Source organism: Papilio polytes, unplaced genomic scaffold (genome assembly GCF_000836215.1).
Source record: "Papilio polytes unplaced genomic scaffold, Ppol_1.0 DF824146.1, whole genome shotgun sequence".
Taxonomy (NCBI): Eukaryota; Metazoa; Arthropoda; class Insecta; order Lepidoptera; family Papilionidae; genus Papilio; species Papilio polytes.
In genome coordinates this window covers 3,630,530-3,654,080 of record NW_013525058.1, presented here as the reverse complement: position 1 = coordinate 3,654,080, position 23,551 = coordinate 3,630,530, and the positions used below count along the sequence as shown (strand labels likewise).

The 23,551-nt window shown below is 34.3% G+C and overlaps 1 protein-coding gene across 2 annotated transcripts; it reads left to right on the top strand.

Moving 5' to 3' along the window:
• Positions 1–524: 524 nt before the first annotated feature.
• LOC106111897 (solute carrier organic anion transporter family member 4A1-like) lies at positions 525–20,413 on the top strand. 2 transcript variants are annotated; one of them, XM_013294094.1, is made up of 7 exons: positions 525–751; positions 3,783–3,878; positions 4,017–4,130; positions 8,905–9,049; positions 18,680–18,773; positions 19,011–19,215; positions 20,159–20,413. In XM_013294094.1, exons 3-7 carry the CDS (start codon positions 4,026–4,028, stop codon positions 20,369–20,371), a joined length of 762 nt encoding a protein of 253 aa, XP_013149548.1. In that variant the 5' UTR covers positions 525–751; positions 3,783–3,878; positions 4,017–4,025; the 3' UTR covers positions 20,372–20,413. The 2 variants fall into 2 exon arrangements, with proteins under 2 accessions (XP_013149548.1, XP_013149547.1); XM_013294093.1 differs by lacking the exon at positions 3,783–3,878 and having other exon boundaries at positions 20,159–20,412.
• Positions 20,414–23,551: the final 3,138 nt, after the last annotated feature.

Genomic DNA, 23,551 nt, shown 5'->3' with positions numbered 1-23,551 from the left:
AATTAAGATGAGGAGATAATTTAGTTTCGTAGCTTAAAAGCATTTTACCCGCAGTATGGTTGAAAGATGTAAGAAATCATCGATAGAACTATGCGCTATACACGTATTAGGCCTATTGCAGAAAGACACTGCGGCTTCCTTGCTGTAGTTATATTATCTAAGAAAATTGTTATTTTTTATGAGATCATTCATACTATTTCTTATAAAATTTTGATTGTTTTTCATATCTACATGTCTCTGTTTAACAATGATAGAAAGCTAGGGCGGAAAAACGTTATCGACTTAGTCTAATCAATCTTTATTCTATTCTTATTGTTCCAGAAATATTTAACTCAAAATAAGTATTAAAACTAGGTATATTATTTGATATAACTATAACTTGTATTGTTCTTATCTAATATAGTGTAAAAGATTATGATGTTTGTGTTTTACAATAGAAAGTTAGTGTTGTGACAAAGACAAAGTTATCGATACGAATGTTTCTATTATTTGCGTATGGCGTCTCTATTTGCGCGCGCGCCAGTCCGCCGTGCGACAGGTGACGCGGTGCACGTTCGCGCTCAAAATTCAAATTCAAAAATCGAACGAACACGTCTCGCGTTCACTTTTACTTTTTCAATTCCTTGTTACGTCAAAGCCGCGACACAGTTTCGTAACCAGTGTTTTTTTGTTGTTTACTTTTTGTGTTGTTTTGTGGTAATTTAGTTCCTTTATTTTGGATTGATATTGAAATGAAGTGACAGTTATAAAGGTAAATAATGTTTATGATTTCTGAAGAGAACAACACTGGCAGAAAGTTGCTTTAATTAAAAAAACATCTGCCAATTTTTTTTGTTGTTGTTTACATCGGTAACAATGACAAATGTTAAACTTGTACAATTAAATACATTAAACTGTGTATTTGGCTATCAACGGCTTAAAATTTGAATTATGTATTCAAGGAATAACGTTATGTCAAACTGCTTCAAAAGTACAGTACAAGTTTCAATGTAGTACAAGTTTAAAACTGTTTAAAATAGCGGTTGCTACGCATAGCAACGTTGTCAACAACATGGTTTGGGAGTAACTAATTACATAATGTAATTAAAAGTTTCTCATAAAACTGTTACTTAATTTTTAAATTATGATTTTCTAATTTAATAAATGACTCGCAAAATATCTTACATCTTTCAGAAAAATTAACAAGTTACGTTTTGGTAAAATTAGTAGATTATCCAAACTTTCAATCTTGAATTTACTACTTATATCTTTCTTTTTACTAACATAATTGCGAAAGTTTGGATGGATGGATGGATGTTCCTTGATATGCTTCTTTGAAACGGCTTCAAACCATCTCTCTGTGGCATAGATGTAGAAGCCTGGAATAATATATAGGCTACTAGGAAAGTTTTTTTTTTATTCTGCGCGGAAGGAGTTACGAGTGACAGTTTGTATATTTAAGGTTATAAGATTGTTTACATGCTTTATCGCGTTTTGTCGTTTCTATACTATATGATTATCATAACGTGCGTGACTATAATATTCGTAACATTGATAGTTCTGATAATCACGTAGTTAATTTATCTCATTGCACGAAACTAGAATTTACTATAGGACTGAATTAAAAAATTTTCAAAGTTACATTACATTTTTTTTATAATAAAACCCGTCTCAAGAATTACGGAAAGGAGATACGAGTAGGTACTAAAGGTTGTAAAGTTACCTGCGAACGTAAAAAAAGTTATAAATTTTGTATTGTCCGCGTTTCGAAGGCGAACGCGTCGGTTACATAAATTTATTACCAATCTTTTATACTTGAATCTTTCGACGGATAACTTAAAATTATTTGAGATTGTGCAACTTTATTTCATCGAAACGATTTGATTCGACGTTATGGTAATTTTAACAACAGAGTATACCCAGAGTGTTGCCAGTCTTTAAGAAAAGTGGATGACTTTGCAAAAACATGCCTTAGACTTCAGCATGTATTACAAAGACAACTCTATGTCAGAAAGAGATATTAGATATTAATCGATATAAACATTATTCTGAATAACAGACTTTAGACTTCCTACGTTGAATATCTCAAGTTAAATATCAAGAAGTCCTTTATTATGTCTTACTTAAATAGTAACTCAGTGTTTTCACATCGACAATAAGGATACCCCTTAGCAATTAATTTAACAGCATTTAGCATTGTAGTAGGCAGTCTCTACATGCGGAATGTTTAGTTACTATCTCAATTCAGCATATTCTTTTTATGTAAAAATGTATGTGTCATAATTTTGTACTGTTGGTTTATCCTAATCAATTTGCCATCATCAACTTGCCCTTATCCCTTTGGGAGGGTCGGCACAGTATGTGCTCCATACATCTCTATCAGCCGTCATATCTGAATCCACTCCTTTCTAAGCATATCCTTTTTCACACAATCCATCCATACTTTCTTCGGTCTTCCTCTACCTTTGTTTGTTTATCTTAATAAATAAATAAATAAAATAAATTTATTTTCGTATATTTACCTCAATATATGCAAAATATTCAATTGTTTGTAGCAAAAAGTTTGTACAATTATTATTATAGAAAACTTTCGGGTATTGTTTTCATAAATTATTTATGAATCTAATATTAATTATTATAATACATTCAAGAAAATATTGTTGTTGGTTAACTCTCTGATAAACAAATAAACATTAACGCTAGTAACTTAAAGACGTAGACAGAAATAGGATGGAACGCTCCTCGCTAAACTTTCGTATTTAGTAAAAGAGGTTTAGGCTAAGCGCCATCTTCGCTGGGCCACCTCAAGCCCGGTGAATCTGTAAATGCCTCTTCAAGGCAAACAGTGACAAATCAGTCACAAAAAAAAAGTAAGATAACAATTTGGGAATGATTCAATATTTTTTTTTTTGTCGCAGGATATCTGTATTTATTTAATTTATTAACTTGTATTTATTTCTGTTGTACAATAAACTTATTCCGTTACAAAATTCAATTTGAATATCATGATGCGTTTAGTTTACGGACTTAATTGATTAGTGGAACATCGTTTAAACTGTATTTTACAGTTTCATTGGATTTTATTTAAAAAAGTCTGGTATCTTTGTAATATTTAACTCGGTCGTCGTGATTTTAAATCGCTTAACAAATTTTACTTGAATTTTTTGCATAAAACTGACCTTAGTCATTTTAATGACCATGTATGGACAAAGGCGTTATAAGTCTTGCTGGCCCATGAATAAATGCATCTCATACGTGCTCTATGCATACACTAATGTCATATTCATAAGATAAACATTTTTAATATCAGTAAACTTAAGTCAAACCATTTTTTTAATCCAAGAGATAATTTAAACGCCAAAATTCAATACTAACAAACCATAGTGAAATCAAAAATTAAAAAATTCTGAAAATAATCTGTGCTTAAGCTGTGTCCACATTCATTCGCGAATTACGCATTAAAGTCGAAACCTTCAAATGTGTTCGCAACCTTATGTTAACGACATTAAAAAGTTGATATAGGTGCATCTTGCACGCGGTCCATTTCCCAATGCACACAATGTGCCATTGTGTGGCACACAAGATAAACAGAGAAATCTATAACAAGCTACATACGATTTTATAAAGCTAGAAAGCTGGTATACACGGCCAGTGTCAATCAAGCTAAGACACTTATTAAAGAGGAAATGTTCGTTAAAAAATTGTTAGAACTGAAAATTCTTTGATTACGAAATTTAGTAATTTATAATTAGTTTATTTGGCCTAATTCTAGTCCATTTTCCTTTCCACTCTTTTCTCGACAGGAAAGGATGGAAAGGAAAAGTGGATTTGACGGTGGAGGATACGCATAAGAAGGAGAAACATCCTGTTTATGTGCGTCTTCTCTTACGTCGATTAAGGTAGGCAACGCATCTGCAATTACGTATGTCTATGAGCAGCGGTCGCTTCGCCTTTTTGGCGGATTCAGTTAGCCGCTTGCTCGTTTGCCACCATAAATTGTATAAAAAAAATCTTAAATGTCATGTTATACTGTGCAGTGTTCTGTGATGGCGGAGAGCGGGGGCTGCGTCAACAAAGCATTTGATGCTGTCGACGACGGCTTCCACACTATAGACCTGCGCGGAAGTCGCCGAAATGATAGGCGACATACGGTAAGTACACAAATTGGCATGATTCATTTATCTATGGCATAATGGTATATGACAAAGAACATTATTTACTTATCATATTATATTAAAATTAAGGATATGTTACCTCTTTAATTATGTTTGATTTTATAATCAATGTAATACAATTTAAATTGTAGATGCAATTTTATAGGAACAACCCGTTCGTTGTCCACTCTCAATTTCCCTCCAAAAGTCATAAATATGGCGCGCATTTAATTCGCGCATTTAAGCCCCGAATCAAATTAAAGTCAAGTCAAGTTGGACGCACGTGCGCAATGTTTCATGTATACTAAAGAAATACACATTAAACTTTACTTAATTTTGTTACCAGTTTAAAAAGAATGTAACAAGAATGTAACTATTATAAAATTATTAAACATGGTTATATCATTTTTGATACAAATTAACTTCATCGATTTTTCGCGCAAACTTGTTGTAAGGTATCTATTTATGTTTCAAGATAAGAACATATTTTTTTTAATAACAGCAGCTCATCTGGTCTTTTCGTTGAGATTTTTATAATTTGTCAAAATATATTTGTTTACTTATTTCTTATTTCCATGAATACTCGAAGATTTCTCTTATTTTCATGAAGACCCGAAAAATATAAAAGCATTTTAATTAATTAATATTTATGTTTACTGTGAGGGTTGTGGATGTACTGTGTTCCCGTTTGTTTATATACAGTAGCGGGAAGTGCAAGGCTTCAGTTTCCCGTCAGGGGTCGTGCGGTGCGTTCCCTTTGAGTTTATGCCCGTGCAATTGAACCGCAAACTTTTGTCGATATTATTTACGATAACCCATTTTTAATACGAAAGTTAATAAACTGTTTATACTTTAGAAATAATAGGAGCGATCTTCGAGCTGGACGACTGATGCATCAAAATGGTATTTATGTGTTTATTTTTTTTTTAGTTCTGAGACTTAAGTCTAATAGATTTGCGTTAAGTGGTTTTGTAAAATGGAATATATTTTTAAAGGAATAATTAAAAATAATTAGAGTGTAACTATAATTGATTTCAACTTATGTGTTGTAATAAATATTATTTTTACTTTCTAATAAGACTAGCTGTTGCTCGCGACTTCACCCGCATGAAATAAAAATATACAAAATACAGCTTATGTTACTCACAGATACATTACCTTTCTAATGGTGAAGGAATACATACAAAAACACAAATCTTTCCGCTTTATAGTAATAGTATAGATAAATCATAAAGAAAGTAATAAAAAAATTCGTCATTATCGTTTTATTTTAGATTTCTATAAAACAAAATGTTTCGCTTTACGTATTCACGCACGTTTCTAGTTTCATGTAATTAACGAAATTATAAAATAATTAACTATGAAAGTATTGTACCAAAAATAGCAAGTTCAACGATCACACGCAACACGACCTTGTTTGTTGAACTTTGTTATTATGGTAATTGGTTAGGTGTTACAATGAGTTATGGTTTTCGTAATTTTTATTTTTGTTTCTAATTTTATTAGAACTTACATAAAATTTATTACTAATCATAGATATTAAAAAAGACTGGTATTTTTATAATATCAAAATTGAGTGGTATTTTAGACAATCTTAATAATAGTTACCTATATTAAAAATGCGAAAGTTTACATGGATGGATGTTCGTAAGAACAGCCTAGAGTAGCATAAACTGCTGAACGAATCTCGATTGTATTAGGCATAGATGTAAAGAATAGTTTGGAATATCACATAGGCTACTTCCTTTTGTTTTTTGATTCCACGCGGATGGAGTCACGGGCTAAAGTTAGTAGAAAATAAATAATGTGTCATACGCGATTTGTAGTTAGTAGAATTATTTTAACCCGTTTTTTATTACACGTAAAGTCGTATTCATAATGTTATGCTCCGGTAGAGTTGGCGCACCATGTTTTCTTCTTCCAGGTTAATCTATCTTCCGCCATCTCGACACTTCCTTCTTGATCATATCATCTTTCACGCAATATAACCATCTCTTTCTAGGCCTCTACTTCTACAAAACCTTTTCATATTCATAACTGATTTTAAATTGAAATAAAGCATAGAACGTTGCTAACGACTGGGGTCAAGGTTGACGTAATAGTCAAATACTTTGTCAACAGTCAATAGTACTATTGACGGATAAAGTATGAATGAACCGGATATCAGTTGTGATCTCCGGGTGGATTTTATCCGGTCTTTTGTCAAGCTATTGAGCCAGTATTCAGACACGAACGTGACACACTTAATACCTAATAGGATGGCTACATTATGTTTTATAGTTTGATTTGCATATGAATTATCATAAGTCTTGGACTCGCTAAGGGTAACTTAATATCAGCATTAACTTTTGACACTTCCTTTAAAATAAGCAGCTTATGACTCAATCAAAGAACAAATAGATGTTATACTTAAACTTATTAATCTATGACAATAAGGGCCAGTCCCACCACGGGCTGATAAAGACTCGGATAGCGTAAAAATGACGTCACTGTCAGATAAAGGAACAAAATCAGATATTTCCATCAGGTTTTCAGACAACAGTTTGGTGGGACAGACTCTAACAGTTCAATTCCCCAACAACATGAACCTAATTAGAAAAGTGCAAGAGATTGTTAGATCATAGAAAGGCAAAGACGAGAAAGGACAAGATCTCCTAACAGACAAATTTACCAGTCTATTGTATGAGCAATGGCCCTACCCTTTTGTATGAGCAATGGCAGAGCATCAAAGTAAATCAGAAATCTCAAGGAGGAGGTAGAAATAAAAAGATATATTTCCAGACATACAGATTAAACAATTGCGATATGATTCAATCGTGGCATTCCTTAATTCTTAAATCAGGAACGCCCACCGTGTCCCGGTTAGTCTTTACACGGAGGTCCAAGCTAAGGTTACGACCATAGTTACTAGCGCAGCGGGTAGAATACTTAACAACACGATAACTGTATAATTTAATTTTTAAATTTTACTAACAAAGAAAATGTTATATACCTTTCTGTGCTGTACCTAACAAAATCTGAAGAGAATATTTTATTAAAAATATATATTTCATACTGTTTTAGAAAAAGTCTATAATCGCTTTCTTGTATATTTTAGACGAGACCTTATTCTGAATGTCGCATTCATACGCGGCATTAAATCTTGATCTAAGCACAATACCGCACAATTAGTACTTCCGGTAGCGACATGAGACGCACTATTACCGCACGTAAAGATGAAATGTATGAGTACTTATAGATATTAACTAAATTACATCAATGCTAGTTCTCGATAAGACATTTAAATTTTAAAAAATAAGAATTATGGAAACTGTATGAAAAACTAGCTTCCGCGCATATCAACGTAACTAACTTTTCGCGCGGAAAAAAAACAAATGTGAGTAGCCTGTGTGTTCTTCCAGACTATCGTCTACATCTATGCCAAATTTCATCGAGATCTCTTCAGCCGTTTAGGCTACAATCTCTAACAAACATCCATCCATCTAAACTTTCGCGTTTATAATATTAGTACGATTGTGCATTTTCGCAAAAAATATTTTCATGTCAAACAACAACTGTGAACCATCGTTGAGTTATTCAAATAGAACCAGGTGTGCTTACAAAGAATCGAGGTCGTCATTTCAAGAGGCATGTCTTGCAGACAGTTGTAATTTATTCGTGTAATGCATACTTGTGATTGTCATTAAGTGAAAGTCAATCTTGTCTACATACCACAGATCTTTTTTTATTGTAGATCTCGCGAGCTTCGTTCATTTTGGAAATATGCGTTGATGTCCTTTATATAGAAAAAAAGAGATAGTTTCAAGACAGATGGATTTTATCCACTTCAAATTTTTAATAGAAAACCTAGTCTTACTAATATTAAAAAGCAAAAGTCTAGATGGATGAATGTTAGATTTTACAGCCTAAATGGTTCAACGGATCTTGATGAAATTTGGCCTAGATATAAAATATAGTCTGAAAGAACACCCTATTTACTTTTTTTAACTGCACTGGGACGCAATTTCTGGTGACAATTAGTTAGTCATATACCCATGACATTTTTAATTCTCATTGTATGTATTTGTGTCAAATTGTTTGTGGCATTTAAAAGCTTTCAATATAGTATATGACGTCACGCCAGTCTACCTTGCTCGAGATTTCATTACTACCCGATTATGTTCGAAACAATTTTACGATCCTATTATGTTATTACAAGTAACAATTCTGTTAGGGTATTTCCATTCGAATTATATACAAAATGAGCCATTTTAATGTACATTACGTACAAGAGAAATATCGCGTAATCGTTCGGCAATTTGTTTGATTTCTAAAGGTTTCAATGTAATAAAGTGTTTTTTTCACAAAATAAAATATTAAAAGATAAACTCGGCAATGTAGCAATACGTTAGAATGCAATCAACGAAAGATATGCGGACAATTCAGCCTGTAGTTTGCTATTGAGACCTAAATATCAGCTAGACCGAGATAGATCGATGTTTGATAGGATATCCGCCAATAGTTCAGTTATCTGATTGCTCTACATTGAAATATTCAATTTTAATGGTTAACATATTTCAAAGATCAGATATTTTTAACAAATGTTATTGAATACTACAAGAAGCCCGCTACTAAACTACGAGTATTTGCCGACATTGGGGTAAATCCTAAAAATATTAGTGTAAGCAACACTATTGTTTTTAGGGGAAATATAAACGTGTTCAGCACATTGTAGTTTTTTATTATACTTTCTTACAGATCTAATTAATTTTATAATAATTTTCTCTCGTAGTCTGAAGGCGAGGCTGACTCCGAGAGTAATGGCGGCGTGGGCGAGGCGCGGTGCGGCTGGGGCGCGGTGCGACCGACCTGGTTGCAGCGGTTCCGCACCGCCAAATGGGCGCTGTTCTGGCTTTGCTGGGCAGGTGCTATACAGGGTGAGTTCACTATCTAGCTTATGTCCGTATCTTCGTTTGTAAATATCGGTTTAAAAAATATTTTGTGGCTTTTTGTTTTATAAAAAACCGTGAGTTAAATGTGTGACGAATAATATTAGTTACGTGTGCAATACGCACAGCATTCGATTAAAATGTAACTCACGTTGCGAGTATGCTACGCGGAGGTTTACTGCGACCTTGAGGTACGTCTTGCGATAAAACCTCCTTTTATCAGTATTATTTACGCATCTTTACTGTTAAATGTTTTGTTACATGAAGAAAAGAAAGTCTGTATTATATTGCAATGTAAACGTGATAATAGTTTTAAATATTTAACATTTATTAAGGCGTATTTATGTTTTATAATATTTACAACTAGCCGCCGTCCGTAACTCTGTCCGCGCAGAATTAAAAACAACTTAATAAGTTCAGACTATGTTCAATGTCCGTTCCAAACATCACATCTGTAGAGTCAGTCGAAACATACGTAGTAAGTATTAACAAACATCTACTCATCTGAAGTTTCGTATTTATAATATTACTAGCTTTCGCCCGCGACTCCGTCTGCGTAGAATTAAAAAAAAAGTAAGTAGACTATGTGTTCTTCCTGACTATCCTCTACATCTATGCGAAATTTCATCAAGGTCCGTTAAGCCGTTTAGGCTATAAATTCTAACAAACATCCAATCCATCCATCCATCTAAACTTTCATATTTATAATATTAGTAAGAAGTAAGATTTAACATGATGTAAATGTGTGTAAAAATAATTATTCGATCGTTCACAATCACAATATTGATAAGCCCAGGCGTCGGATAAGCTGCTAACAAACGACCAGATCTCACGAATAAATGGAGGCTGCGATTTTTTCACGCCAACATAGTCCCGTGAAATATGAGAAGGATTTATTTCGATAGTTGGACACAATTTATATGGACTTCATAATTAAACTCATGGATACGTTAATATCTTCCCGATAAATAGGTAGAGTAGTTCCGGATATCCTCTTAAAGTTTACATAGATCGTCGGTAAGGTGCAGGTGTGCCCAGTAGCGGCTCCCCGGGGAAATTATAAGTATCGCGATAACCGGCCCGGTTAACCCGACAAACCCGGTTATTGGGAGATCTTACCCGGTTTGATAAACGTTTCAAATAGTTTTGATATCGTTTAAGGCAATTACAATTTCAAACTAATAGTAAATTTGACGTTATTTAGTGTTATTAATCCTTAGGGAAATTAAATACTAGATTATTTTAAAGTTTGCTTTTTAGTTTTTGTGGGCAAAAAGGTTACTGACAATGTGATATTCTAGAGTTTAAACGAATAAATATATGAAAATAATTAAAATGTAAATATTTTAGTCCAATTTAATATAAAATAAACAAGCAAAGCATATAGAAGAGAGCGCAATGTTTTAGTTGGTAACGAGCGGGGCGCCACCTCGCGCCAAATGGTCCAAACCTATTAGCTGTCTCAGCGCTACCACTGATCAACGACAAATGGAAACGACATTTTCGAGTAAATACAATCCTCGAATACACTGTATTTAGTACACCGTACTGGTAAAAACCATATTGACTCCAAACTGTTTAAAGATATAATATCAGAGGTACAAAAGAATATTTGACTTAGCCATATAAAGAGGCTTACAACGATAAAATAAATAAACGTAGGTTACCTTAAACTAACATTAAATAAAGATTAAATAGTAAAGTTAGATAAAATAAAGGACATTTGCAAGAACATGAGGCAATCGTGATGTTTGTTCAACTAATTTCCTTGCGTATCAAATTAGCTAACGACTTTGCAAGTGACGCTAAGAGCTTGATTGCGAGATTCAAATACGCTCTGATCTTAGCAAAGCAGATTGGTTAGGTACTTATTTACGTTTACTTTGTACTGTACATGTATTTGATGACTTTGAAGCTGGTTTAAAAAAAAAAACAGAAATGAGTTTTTAAAACATTACTTTTATTTTAACAAGCAGAGTTCAACACTTTCCTCTAACTATTTAATTATATATTCTTTTAATTTAAGTCACCTCTATTAATTTTAACTCTGTGGTCAGAAGTTATTCGCATCATAAATCTGTCGCAAGTTTCCAACAGAGGTTATATGAAGGCGTGCGAACAGGTGTGAGAGAGTGCTGCATTGTTCTCGCAGCCAGCCACCAGCGCCGAGCGAAATACTAATGAGATCCGCTGGCTTGCTGGCCCAACCCCGCCGGAACAATTAATGATATCTCCAACACGTTCCGTGGCCCAACATCCCAACGTTTAGTTTTACATAAACTTTGCCTGCATGTTTGCTTTGAGCAATTAGCTATGAAGATTAAATACTCTAATAATTACAATTTACCAATAAACACTTGCGTTTTTGTTTTATTTGCGCTTATTTTTAAATTAAATGCTAACAGTAAAATACGAGTAGTGTTTTACTTTAATTGTATAAAAGGTAGAATCACCTCACATTCTATGTACCAGGACAATATAAACCAAGACAGTAATAAACCACAGTAACGGCAAGTCGTAAATAAGTTCACGGCTCAACACATCGCAAAGTGATTTAACACAATAAAAGGCGACAAATCATCCTGCACACAGCAATAATGGCGAAAATTTAATTCCCTTTACACCCGCCCAACTCCCGCCCAACAAATCATGGGTTTATAAAATTAAAGCCCGACTGTGGTATACCAGTATTAACATTGTAAAGGTACATACACACTATAGTATTTTAAAAAATGTTTATACCATGGATATGTATGTAAAGAAGCATCGTTGAGGCTAGTCGGTGATCTAGGCTAGGTCAGATTTATTCATAGTAGTTTTCCATTGGTGTCTCAAGGAAGGACGTCTGCTCCTTCTGCACTGCCGTAGCAACACTCATGTAATTAAATGAAAAAATCGTGTTTGATTTGCAAAAATGAAATATAAGTAACCTTTTGTCATTACATTATTTTGTTTTACTTTTAAATAGAACGTTTTTACCATTAACATTACCAAATGAGCGAAGTAACGTGTCGATCACCTAGTGTTTTATTAGTAAGGGTAAGATGGGCAGTGTGTAAGTACCTTAATGTTTAGAGCAGGGAGTAGAGGCGTATTTACATTCATTACTTTACCGCCTCATGACGTCGGCACGGAGCACACGTCTCTGTTTAACGATATCGCCTTTACACCTATTTGAGATCGTAAAATATCTATTTTTATAACAACTTGTAAAACAATGTCTTCTATAAATTATTTTAAACCCCCTCTATCTGTTTATTAACTAAAATATCATTACAAAACATGAATTGATAAATGTTACAAGTTAAATTGTGTGTCACGATTATCTCAGACAAGCCAATTAATATCGAAACAAGGGGTATACGACACCGGATGTATGCGATCAAACATGGCGCCCACTTCCGGCGCAAAGCAGCCGCCAATAGATGTCGCTATTACATGAAACCTGTAGCTGAAGTCTTGATACTTCCTTTAATTACTTTTCATAGCCACATTTATAAATAGAGACATTTTTTTTCTTTTAGTAATTACTAAGAACTTTGTATACAAACAAACTCGGTGTATCAGGAGCGAGTATTGTAATAAAAAAAGTTTGCGTAAAGTTAAATGAACCTCTGGAAATGATAAGCACTTATCTCTTAAATCCGAAGGCTATAAAAGTGTCCAAACTTAAATAGCTTCGGATAAAGACACCTGTTGTGCGGCCGAGGCGACCCGAGTGCCCCAGCCGTCGGCTGGGAAAAACTCTTGAAAAACATGTTAGTTAAAAATATAGTTACTTTTTATACTTAAGTATATATTTTACTAGCTTTTGCCCGCGACTCTGTCCGCGTGGAATTAAAAAAAAAAACTAAACTAAGTAGCCTATGTGTTCTTCCAGACTATCCTCTACATCTATACCAAATTGCATTGAAATCCGTTCAGACGTTTAGGCTACAAACTCTAACAAACAACCATCCATCCATCCATCTAAACTTTCGCAATTATAATATTAGTATGATTACATAGTCGATAAACTTGGCTTTTTAACACGTTTACTTAGGCAAAATCAAATACAATCAATCAAAATACGCCCCCCAATGATATTTCCGCCGGTGCGTGGCAGATCTTTCTAGACCCACCAGCACTTTATGGAAACTTAACGTAGTGTAGTATATACATATGTGGGCAATCGAATATTATGTACCGTCAGTTGACGATCAATAAATCAGTCCAGTACCAACCGCCGTTTCATTAACACCCCTGCATTACAGTATACATTTTATGTAATGTAATGTGTATACCCGAGATATATACCTGAGATAATCGTTAGTAGAGAGAGGGACATACTTTTCTTCGTTCGCACCAGCTTAAGTACCGCATCAGGCAGATACATCCTGATACGCAGTGAACGTGTTAAAAAGGCTATTGTTTTTCATATCATTACTGTAAGCGATTAACGTGTGTTAAAATTCTTGTGTTTAGAGGTTGTGCAAAATTGTGCAGGAAATTGCTGACGTTAATAACAAATACTTATGCAGGAACGAGGGAAGTGATTAAATATTGTGAAGTTTTCCGCTCACAGCAAATACCTTGCCTGCTATTTGTACCATATATGCAACAATACAGGTATATTTATGCTCATATATTAACTTTGTGTCAAAGAGTGTATAACAATCACATTTGGCATACATAAATCTGTTTGATTTACTCGGAATGAGTAGTTTAAGAGTAACCCCAGTGGTAGAACTAAGGAGTAAACGATTAGGATTGTATAGTAGGCAAAAATAAAAGTCGTATGTATTGACGCAACAGTTTAAGATCCTTGATTAAAGCTTATCCACACGGCCGCGCAGCCACGACGCGGGGCGCACGTGTGGCATGTCTCAAGCACCTGATTGGCACTCCCGGTAATTTGCAGCGAAGCCTTCGACTCGTATCCCTCGCAATTAACTTGACACGAGTCTACTTAGTTTATGTCTTAATTGAGCTTCATGTGCTTAAGTTATTTTAAGTTATTCAAACGTTTATTAGCCCACGAATTTAAATTTACTGTTTTTTTTTAATTCTACTGAAAGATGGCTTTATTTCCTATATTAATATTGCTGTTTTTAATTAAGTTTTCTATATAAAAGTGTCTCCCAGATGCAGTCTCAAAGCTAGCTCAATTTATGTTACTTTAATCAAGGGATAGAAAACTTTTTAATTAAATTCCATCATAAATAACAACACACCTTAGATAAGACTGTAACACAAAGTTTTGATTAACAACTGAATTTTTAAGTGTGTTAACTTGCAAGTAAGTCACCGTTAGCTTAAATGAGTTAATTTAACTTTTTTAATAAGAAAACTAGCGGCATGCTATCAGATGTGATGATTCTATTGTTTCATTTTATGAACGAAGATGAAGGAATTTATGAATGAATGAAATGAAGATGTATGAACATCTGTTTAGTTGACATTTTTAGGTTAATAATTGGTTGGATATAGAGGAAAATCTCAGAATTATTAATAGTAGGGTACATCTGCGACTGTCCGGATCCTCACCGGACTACGATATCCGGATAATTCCAAACATTAGTATGGATTAAAACAAGATCTATTACTACTCGGTAACTTTTCCAAATGATATATTTTAAGTAATGTATTTATCTAAATCTTAAGAGTACTAATATTTTAAAGGATATATGGATGTTTGTTAGAGTTTTTAACCTAAACTTCTAAACGAATCTCGATGAAATTTGGAATAGATGTAGTAGATAGTCTGGAAGAAGGTATGGAATGCTTACATTTTTTTTTTAAATTTCACGCGGACAGAGTCGTTGGCGAAAGATAGTTGTCAATAATTTTAAAAATAGCTTTATATTTTATGTTATAGAACTTATCTATATTGTTTAATAACTCAAGAATAACAATATATTGTAGGACTTTCTCGTATAACGAGACTGATATTCTTACTAATAGCATAAAACGAATTAATTTATTTTTCACTTCAATACAAAAGTACTAAAAGCCTCGCATTGGTATCTTATAAGCTGAGTACTTACACAGTGAAACATGAAAAACAAAGCACTCGGTCATAATACGAGCTCGGGAAGTGGAATGTCGAGGCTTAGCTCCGATTCCCGTCATATCCCGGCCTCAAAATTCAATAGCGAAATGCGCTTTCGTACTGGCCGCGGTAAAGCCGTGTAATCCCTCCCGACTGGCCGGTATGCGGGGACCACTCGGATGTACACGATAATTGCATTTTAACGTTTATTTCGCTAACAATGTATGCTCTATTATGATAAATCTTCCTACTAATCAACTTAATGCGGTTTACGTCAAAACATTAATCACAATTTTAAATACGTAATGCAAATTTATTTGCATAAAACCAGGTTCATAAATCAAGGAAGTTGCAGGGTTTTGATAAAAAATTACCATTATATTACATTAAATAACCTTTGTTTTATAACCATTTGCAAATTGTATCAGCACCCTATTGAATATGTTTGGGACGTGACGCGGAATAACTCTCGCGCATTTCCAAACAAAATGGCGGCTTACGACACACGATCCTTTTAGGCGCCAAATTATATTCACTCACGGAATGTATTTATAGATAAATATTTATACAAAACAAGACCGTGTGTTTAAACTATTTGTATTTTTGCATTTTAGTTACGACTAGATGTTGCCCGCAACTTCGTCTCCGTGGAAATAAAAAAACTTGGTCATTAGTCTATGGGTTCTTACAGACTATGTTCTGCATCTGTGATAACATCTATAGATCTTTTACGTTTTATGTTCCAACAAACCTCCATTAAAACGTTCGCCTTTATAATATTAGTATAATCCCAATTTTCGTTTTTAAAAATTATAAACTGCCAGTCTTTTGTACAGAATTAATAAAAGTCTCCAGAATTGTTATGAAAGTTGGGGAGCTTCACAAATTTCTCAAAAGAATCTGTGAAATTCGGGATTAAAGCCGCCATTAGCTCGTATTATCTGCTGAAATGATTAATTGGTGGCACTTAGCAATTTCTGTCAAATCATTGCTGATGCTTTGTGCAGCCTCGCGTAATAGATACAATGGGCCCTTAATACTCCACACAAAGAGTATACCAACCAAATTAATAAAATTGCCAATCATGGAAAACAAGAGAATGTTTTTCTTTAAGTTACTCAAAGCCAATAAATTATTCCATAATTTAAAAGTCTTCGATGTAACTTCGCTTTTACTTATAACTAGCTTTCGCCCGCAACTCCGTCCGCATGGAAAAAAAATTAGTAACCTATGTGTTCTTTCTGATTATCCTAAACATCTGTACCAAATTTCATAGAAATCCGTTCAGCTACGGCTACCAACTTTTAAAAAATATCCATCTAAATTTTTGCATTTATAATATTAGTATAATTAGTAAGCTTGTGAAATCCATCAAAAACAAATAGAGTGAGCTCAAACCTATCACTAAACTATCGCACAACAGTTGTGCGATTGTCGATTGTTTCCCACCCAACTGTTTAGTTGTACAACTAAAAATCGAGTAGTGTGCCCTCCATACAAGCTCATAGCAACAAACTATGTAAGTCTGTTTATTGTAGAGTAAAACAAAAGAAAATTAACAAAGATGTTATGATTTATAATTGCTAGGTCATGAATACAAATGGCATAATTAAATCTACAAACAGACAAGCACACTAATATTGTAATGTACCTATATGTAATGTTTTCATACTTCAATTACTATGACCTTGGTTGGAACTGATCATACTAGTCATAGCATTACTAATCTAAAAGTTTGGATGGATGGATGATTTTACTACGTATCAGATGTTAGAATGATTGATCGCCTGTTTTAGTTCTAATGAAATATAATAGAAGTGTTGCGTGTTTACAATTTCAACATAACCTCAAAACATGAACCCGTGTAGCTTATGATACCCTGGTACTTTTTCCACCATTTTCACTAAGAGTTGGTTTTTTATTGAAGAAACTGTTTGAGTATTTTTTATATCAATCTTAAAGGTGAATTTAATTAATTTTATTTACAAATCTCTATTAAAAATATTCCAATAATCCAATAATCGTTATATTTATAAAACTTACAAATAAGTGTAGCCGAGTAATGACGCTATTCAATAACTGACCTTGTTTGACCGTCTGATAGTAATCTACTTTGGAATAAAAATGATTTTTTGATTACTATTGTTCAGATTTTTTTTTATTAGATTTAATTTGTTGACAAAAATTTTACGCAACATTAACAATTGAATAACCTTTCATAGGTTAGTTTAGTAGACCAATAATGTACGAAAACTTTATGCTTCCCTTGTCTTTTTCAAAGTGAATGAATGAAAATAAATTTACAGTACATTAGCTGTTGCCCACGGCTTCGTCCACGTGAAAAATAGCGATAAGGTAGCTTTCTAATGGTGAAAGATTTTATGAAATCGGCCAAGTACTTTTTGAGTTATTTCAATACATACAAAAAACTAAAAATACAAATCTTTCCTCTTTATAATATTAATATAGACTTGTCACGGCTATGGATATTAGTTCTGTTAAACTTATGAGATTAATTCCAGATGGAAGGATGAGTTTTCTTTCTATTTTAGTTCAGAGTACAGTTGGTTCATTGTATTGTTTGCCTAGTTCTAACCCTTTTATTGCTTTCCAACCAGCCTTAGCGTAAGTTCCAGAACTTTTACGTGCAGTCCTAACATTTTTCATATGTGATATGCACTCATCTATTCTTGATCTTCAAAGTTTGATATTTTACAGTTTCTCTTTAATATAACTTTGACGCTTTGTTTGAATGAGATTTGAAGCGTAGTGGCGTCGTTAATTTATAACCAAAAAATCACCGGAGTATTTTTGAAAGTAAATATAGAAATTGTTAACTAAAAGAAATTTATAATTAGCACAGATTTCACATGATCATTGAATGGAAAAATGTCGTCTATTTCGAGTGAAACGATCTGTCTGTCTGTCCATTCACGTGAAAATTTAATATCAAAGAGTTATTTCCGTTCGCATCCCCTCATATGGGCCTCCGAGCTGGTCTTTGTACCATGTGAAATTACTGCAGTATTTACTAATGCGCGTTATTTTAAGTACTACTGTGACCATGGTTTTATCCCCAGTTCCCAGTATCCTAGAAATTTAGTAGAGTACCGAGGAATTTGGTAGCTAAAAATTACTAGGCTGGTTTAAATTTAAAAAAAAGAATAAAATAGAAAAAGTTCGAGGCATTAATAATAGCTACTATAAGCAGAACTTAATTTGTCCGTGTTTATTATACATTAAAAAAACTTAAAAAAAAACAATAGAAAATCGAAATAAAAAAACAACAATGCGTCGTTTCAATCTTACTAATATTATAAATGCGAAAGTTTAGGTGGATGGATGGATAGATGGATGGATGTATAGATAGATGTTTGTTAGAGTTTGTAGCCTAAACGGCTAAACAGATCTCGATGAAATTTGGCACAGACGTAGAGGAAAGCCTGGAAGAACACGTAGGCTACTCATTTTTTTTTCATTCCACGCGGACGGAGTCACGGGCAAAAGCTAGTATAAAATATTTCTACAAAAACAAACATCATTAGCTACAATTTGTATTCTATTGTAATGATCATCATTGTTACCAGGTATGGTGGTTAACGGTTTCGTGAATGTGGTGATCACCACGATAGAGAAGCGCTTCGGTCTCCGCTCTATGCAGACTGGCGTCATCGCTGGCGGGTAAGTCTACTCATAATTTATTAATAGTCGTTTAACAAGAATTCTTAGCTGCGAGCTAATGCACTAAACGGTATGCTTAACCAACTGCAGTTTAATTTAAGTAATCCTATTAGGAAAGCTGGCATGATAAATGATTACTATTCCACGTGTATTTGACTTAAATGTGTCTTATTCTATCTTGTTTATTTCTTTCAGAGTCTACCTTGTTTGCCTCATATATGTTCTCATTGTCACCAGATACGACATGGCGTCGTTCGCTTGCTTAGCGCCGGTGACGTACCTGGGCGGACGAGCTGGAAGTAGCAAGCCGCGTTGGCTTGGCTGGGGCGTGCTGCTGATGGGTGCCGGCTCCTTGCTCTTTGCACTTCCCCACTTCCTCGTGCCCCCCTACAGGGTCGCGGGGGATGAGCCTGAGGACCTCTGTACACTGAATAAGACCGTTGTGAGTTTCTATTTTAAATTTAATTGCCCATTACAATCATATACTATGATAGAAACAATTATGATTTTATTTTTTTAGTTTTTTAATCCTCGACCATATAAGATCACTGAGTTCTCAAAGACAGATCAGCTTTTGATCGCTTTAAATTTTTAAAAACAAAAAATAAACAAAAAATGAACGGTGATCGTTCAAGGCTGTCCCCTACTCAATATAGAAATCCAGTTGCATAAAAGCCGTTTCGCGCGCATTCCACAGATTCTATCCGTCATACGGCTTGTAAAAAATCATGCCATCAGAATAGCTGCCTTGATAATTCACGAGGGCTCTAAGCTGGTATTGTAAGAAACCGGTTCAAATACGTCGCCGAAAACGAAGGAGGTCCTTGTCTTTTGTGATGAATTTTAATTTGTCGTGTAATTGTATAGGCAAAAGGCTCCGTAGAATGTCATCAAGGATGGATGTTATTGAATATTAACGATGTTTCTTTGCGTAGTGTTTATCATGTAAGATAAGGGATCTCTTGTTCTGAATCTTAATTTTGGTAGATACCTTTTTCTAGGGCGTAATTACCTAATTAAAGCCTAAATTACGCTTTCTCAAGTAACTGAAAGCATACTGGTACGATCATGTCCTATTTTTATTAGTTTAATTATGGTATCCGGATACTATCACCACCATCTCGATGGCTGTAATTCAACTATGCGAAACTTTCTGTCTCGCACAGTTATGTTATTGGTCTTTTCTCAACGATATTTCCAAATCAGTACCACATAGTGTCCTTCAAGAAGCGCTCGCACCATTTATTGAAAGGCTATCAATTATAGTTCTTCTGTTATTGGGAATGTTCATAGACATCGTTGAATTGGGTGACCCCACTGCTCGTTTGTCTTCTCTTAAATAAGAAGCTAGAATTATTTTAATGCTTTTATAATTTTTTATACAGTCAGTGAGCAGGTGTGAGAAGTCCTGGGGCGGTGAAGGCGGCGCGTGGGCGGTAGCAGTGTTCGTGGCCGCACAGCTGTTACACGGCGCTGGAGCCACGCCACTCTTCACTCTCGGCGTCACATACATCGACGAGAATGTCTCCAAGAAGATGTCCTCCGTATACCTTGGTAAGTGGACCATGATATTACATCATAAAGTTTCTAGAATTTAGAGATAAGATACTGAGTTGTCAGTGGGTGTAGAACTAAATAAACTATACTATTATATTAAAATTTATTAACGTAATTTCATGAAATACATACATAATCTAATTGTGATTGTGTTAATAATTGAAATATACTTTACTTTTTTAATAAATCTTTAAAAACACTTTCGCCGTTGTATTGTTGAGAGACATGGGCGTCACCAGGTGGGGTAGATGTTGGTGTGGAGACACCTATGACAAGTACAAAGTAAAGTTCATCTAACCTAGCTAAAGTAGCTTTTATCATAACTAATTATCACATTATAAGCCACATAACATAAGTACTGAATTGTTATGGTGATGTTATGTTACGGCTGGTACATGAGAAAGCTCTCTACAGCTGGCGAGTGCCCGCAGTGTGCATTTTATATTGACTTCTAAGACTTGAGTATACTTCTGATATACATTTAATGTCGTATAAACAATTACCAGATGTTAATTCTTAACAAATATAGAAATAAATGAATGTAAATGTTTTTTCTTAAACGTTGTTAGAACTTATCCCGTAATTTTATTTCAAAATTAAATCAAATATCTGTACTATTATAATAAAGCGTAAACATACACTTCTTTGTTGCCTAAGATGTCAGCAATTACAGTATATTTTCGAATAATACTTTTTTTAATAAAAAACCTTACACTTGTGTCACGCTTTAGGCAACATATTTTTACACCATTAAACTTAGGGGTAAATATTTTGGGTAAAAACCCTAATGTGGGAAAGAGACCATAAGTTGCTGCCAACATCAAGGAAGCAAGGTTGTCATGGTTTGTCATCGTCATGTCATTTTGACATTTGCAATGGATAATTTGACATTTGAAAATTTTCATAATGTTATGCGGATGAAGTCGCACGGGAACAGCTAGTATATACTATGTTGAAACGAGGCTTGATTTTGACACTTTTTAAAAATAGAGAAACACTAGCCCTTTTATTACATCCGTATTAGGGGTGCAACAAACGGAGTAAGTGTCGGATACGCATTAGGGGTATAGTGCGCTCTTCACACCCCTGACATTGTCCCGGGTTCGACATCGACACAGAAATCGGTAGAGGCTATACTGTACCGTTTCTTAGAACCCTTCACCCGCTGTTTTCTCAGCTAAAAGCCACTGGTGATCACTAAAGCTTGACGCACAGTACAAGCGATAAAAGCTAACTTAAAATGCTATAAAAATATTTTTTTTTCTGAAAATGCTAAGGGTACACAACAACGATTACATTGGTCACGATTACATCGTTATGTTAGGGTTAACAAGGATTTTAGGAGAAAATATATTATCTCTCTGTCCTTCTTCAGCTCTATTCTAAAGAAAGTCTTATTTTTAACAGTAATAATTATTTTTAAACAATCTGTGCAAGATTATTTTTGTGTTAATATTAAAAATACAGTGTTGAATGGTAATTTTATGCTTAGAACTTCACTTGAAGACCCTAAAATGTAGTAAAAGGGCTTTTTATAGTATGTATATTAAAATATCATCGCTTGCAGTGTACTATAGCCCGAACCCGCATCTCTCGATACCTCAAGAGGCACACATTGCGCCCTGAATGCCCTCCCATGAGCCTCTCGCCCTCAATGGCCGGAAGTGGCTGTATGGCTGGGAACGGCTAATGGCATTTCGATTTGCCACTACACAATATACTTAAATGTTCCATTTTTAAAATTTCCTTTGATCGATAAACAAATGGATCTGTTTTCGATACTCAAATGTTTTTAAATTACGATTTTGAATGTAAGTACGTGAGCACACCTTTGAAGAAACTATCGCACAACTGTCTAGTCCCGCTTTGATTCCTATGAGCATAAGCTATGCGTATAAACGGAGGTGCGCACACTAGATCTACATATATTCAGTTGTGCAACTAAACAGTTAAATGGGCTGCGAAACAATCGACAACAGTTGTGCGATAGTTTAGTCAAAGGTGTGCGCCTGCTCTAAGTCCTATAAAAGATAACTTGATTTACTCATAAAACAACTTACGAGTAGAACACTGAGCAATGAAGTAGGATTTCTTCGAAACATTTTTGATTTTAGGATTTCATTTCTTGTTACTGGGAATGTAAAATGCAACATTTTTACAACTCGGTCTAAATACAAACAATAAGCTATTAAAAATTGCCTGAAGAGTTTGTGACACTTCGGTGTAAGTGGTAAGTCCTATTTAGTACATTCTGGGTCGCGACCTCGCCTCGCAGCGCTTCACTACGGCTACTGCTTAAAACAAGACTCCTACAAAAACCTGACTGACACTTACTTCAACAAACTAGAAAAGCCATTGAGTAAAGAGTTTTTAGAATTTTAGGATATATATGACCACATGTTTTATGTAGCTGGTGCCCGTATGGGCATATACTTAATATACTATACTAAGTATATGCCCATACTATACTTTAATTTCCACGCTGTAAGTAGCTGTAAGTAGCCTATGTACTCTTTCAGACTGTTCTCTACATATTACCAAATTTCATCGAGACCCTTTCAGCAGTTTAGGCTATATCTAACAAGCATCCATCCATCTAAACTTGTAATTTAGTGGAGTACCGAGTAGACATACTAATTTACCGTTGTCTATATTTGCCAATCTAATCGACTAAATTTTCGATGTTCAGATACTTTCTCGGTACTTGTTTAAATTACTAGCTAAGTTAATTTCTATAGAAACTATCTTTGCTGTATCCTAAACAATTGACAATCAATTTAAAAGTTAAAAAACGTCGAAGAACAAACTAACCCGACGTCGGTGAAAATCTGAAGATTGTTATGAAACCAGAATCTGTTTGAAACTCATTTAATACGTTGCTCTACAAACCGCATAGAGGCGGCGGGATTGACGTTGTATAGGAAATCCAATGTGTTTCCGCGGTGCACACTCTATTAACTACTTGTCAAGTGACACGTCTCCATTGCAACTGGTTTCTGACTAGTAAGATAGAAAAGCAATATATTATAATGTCGTTTATGCATTTTTTATTACCTATCTTTTTGAAAAGACTCTCGAAACACCCTAAAATTAGACAGACCAAAATTTGAAGCTTGTACAAACACTTGAATGAATCGCGTGTTTTGATTGCGTTCCCAAAGCGAAGAGTTGACAATGAGAGCAGCAATCAGAGCACAACGGCTGTAGACAGGTCTTTGACC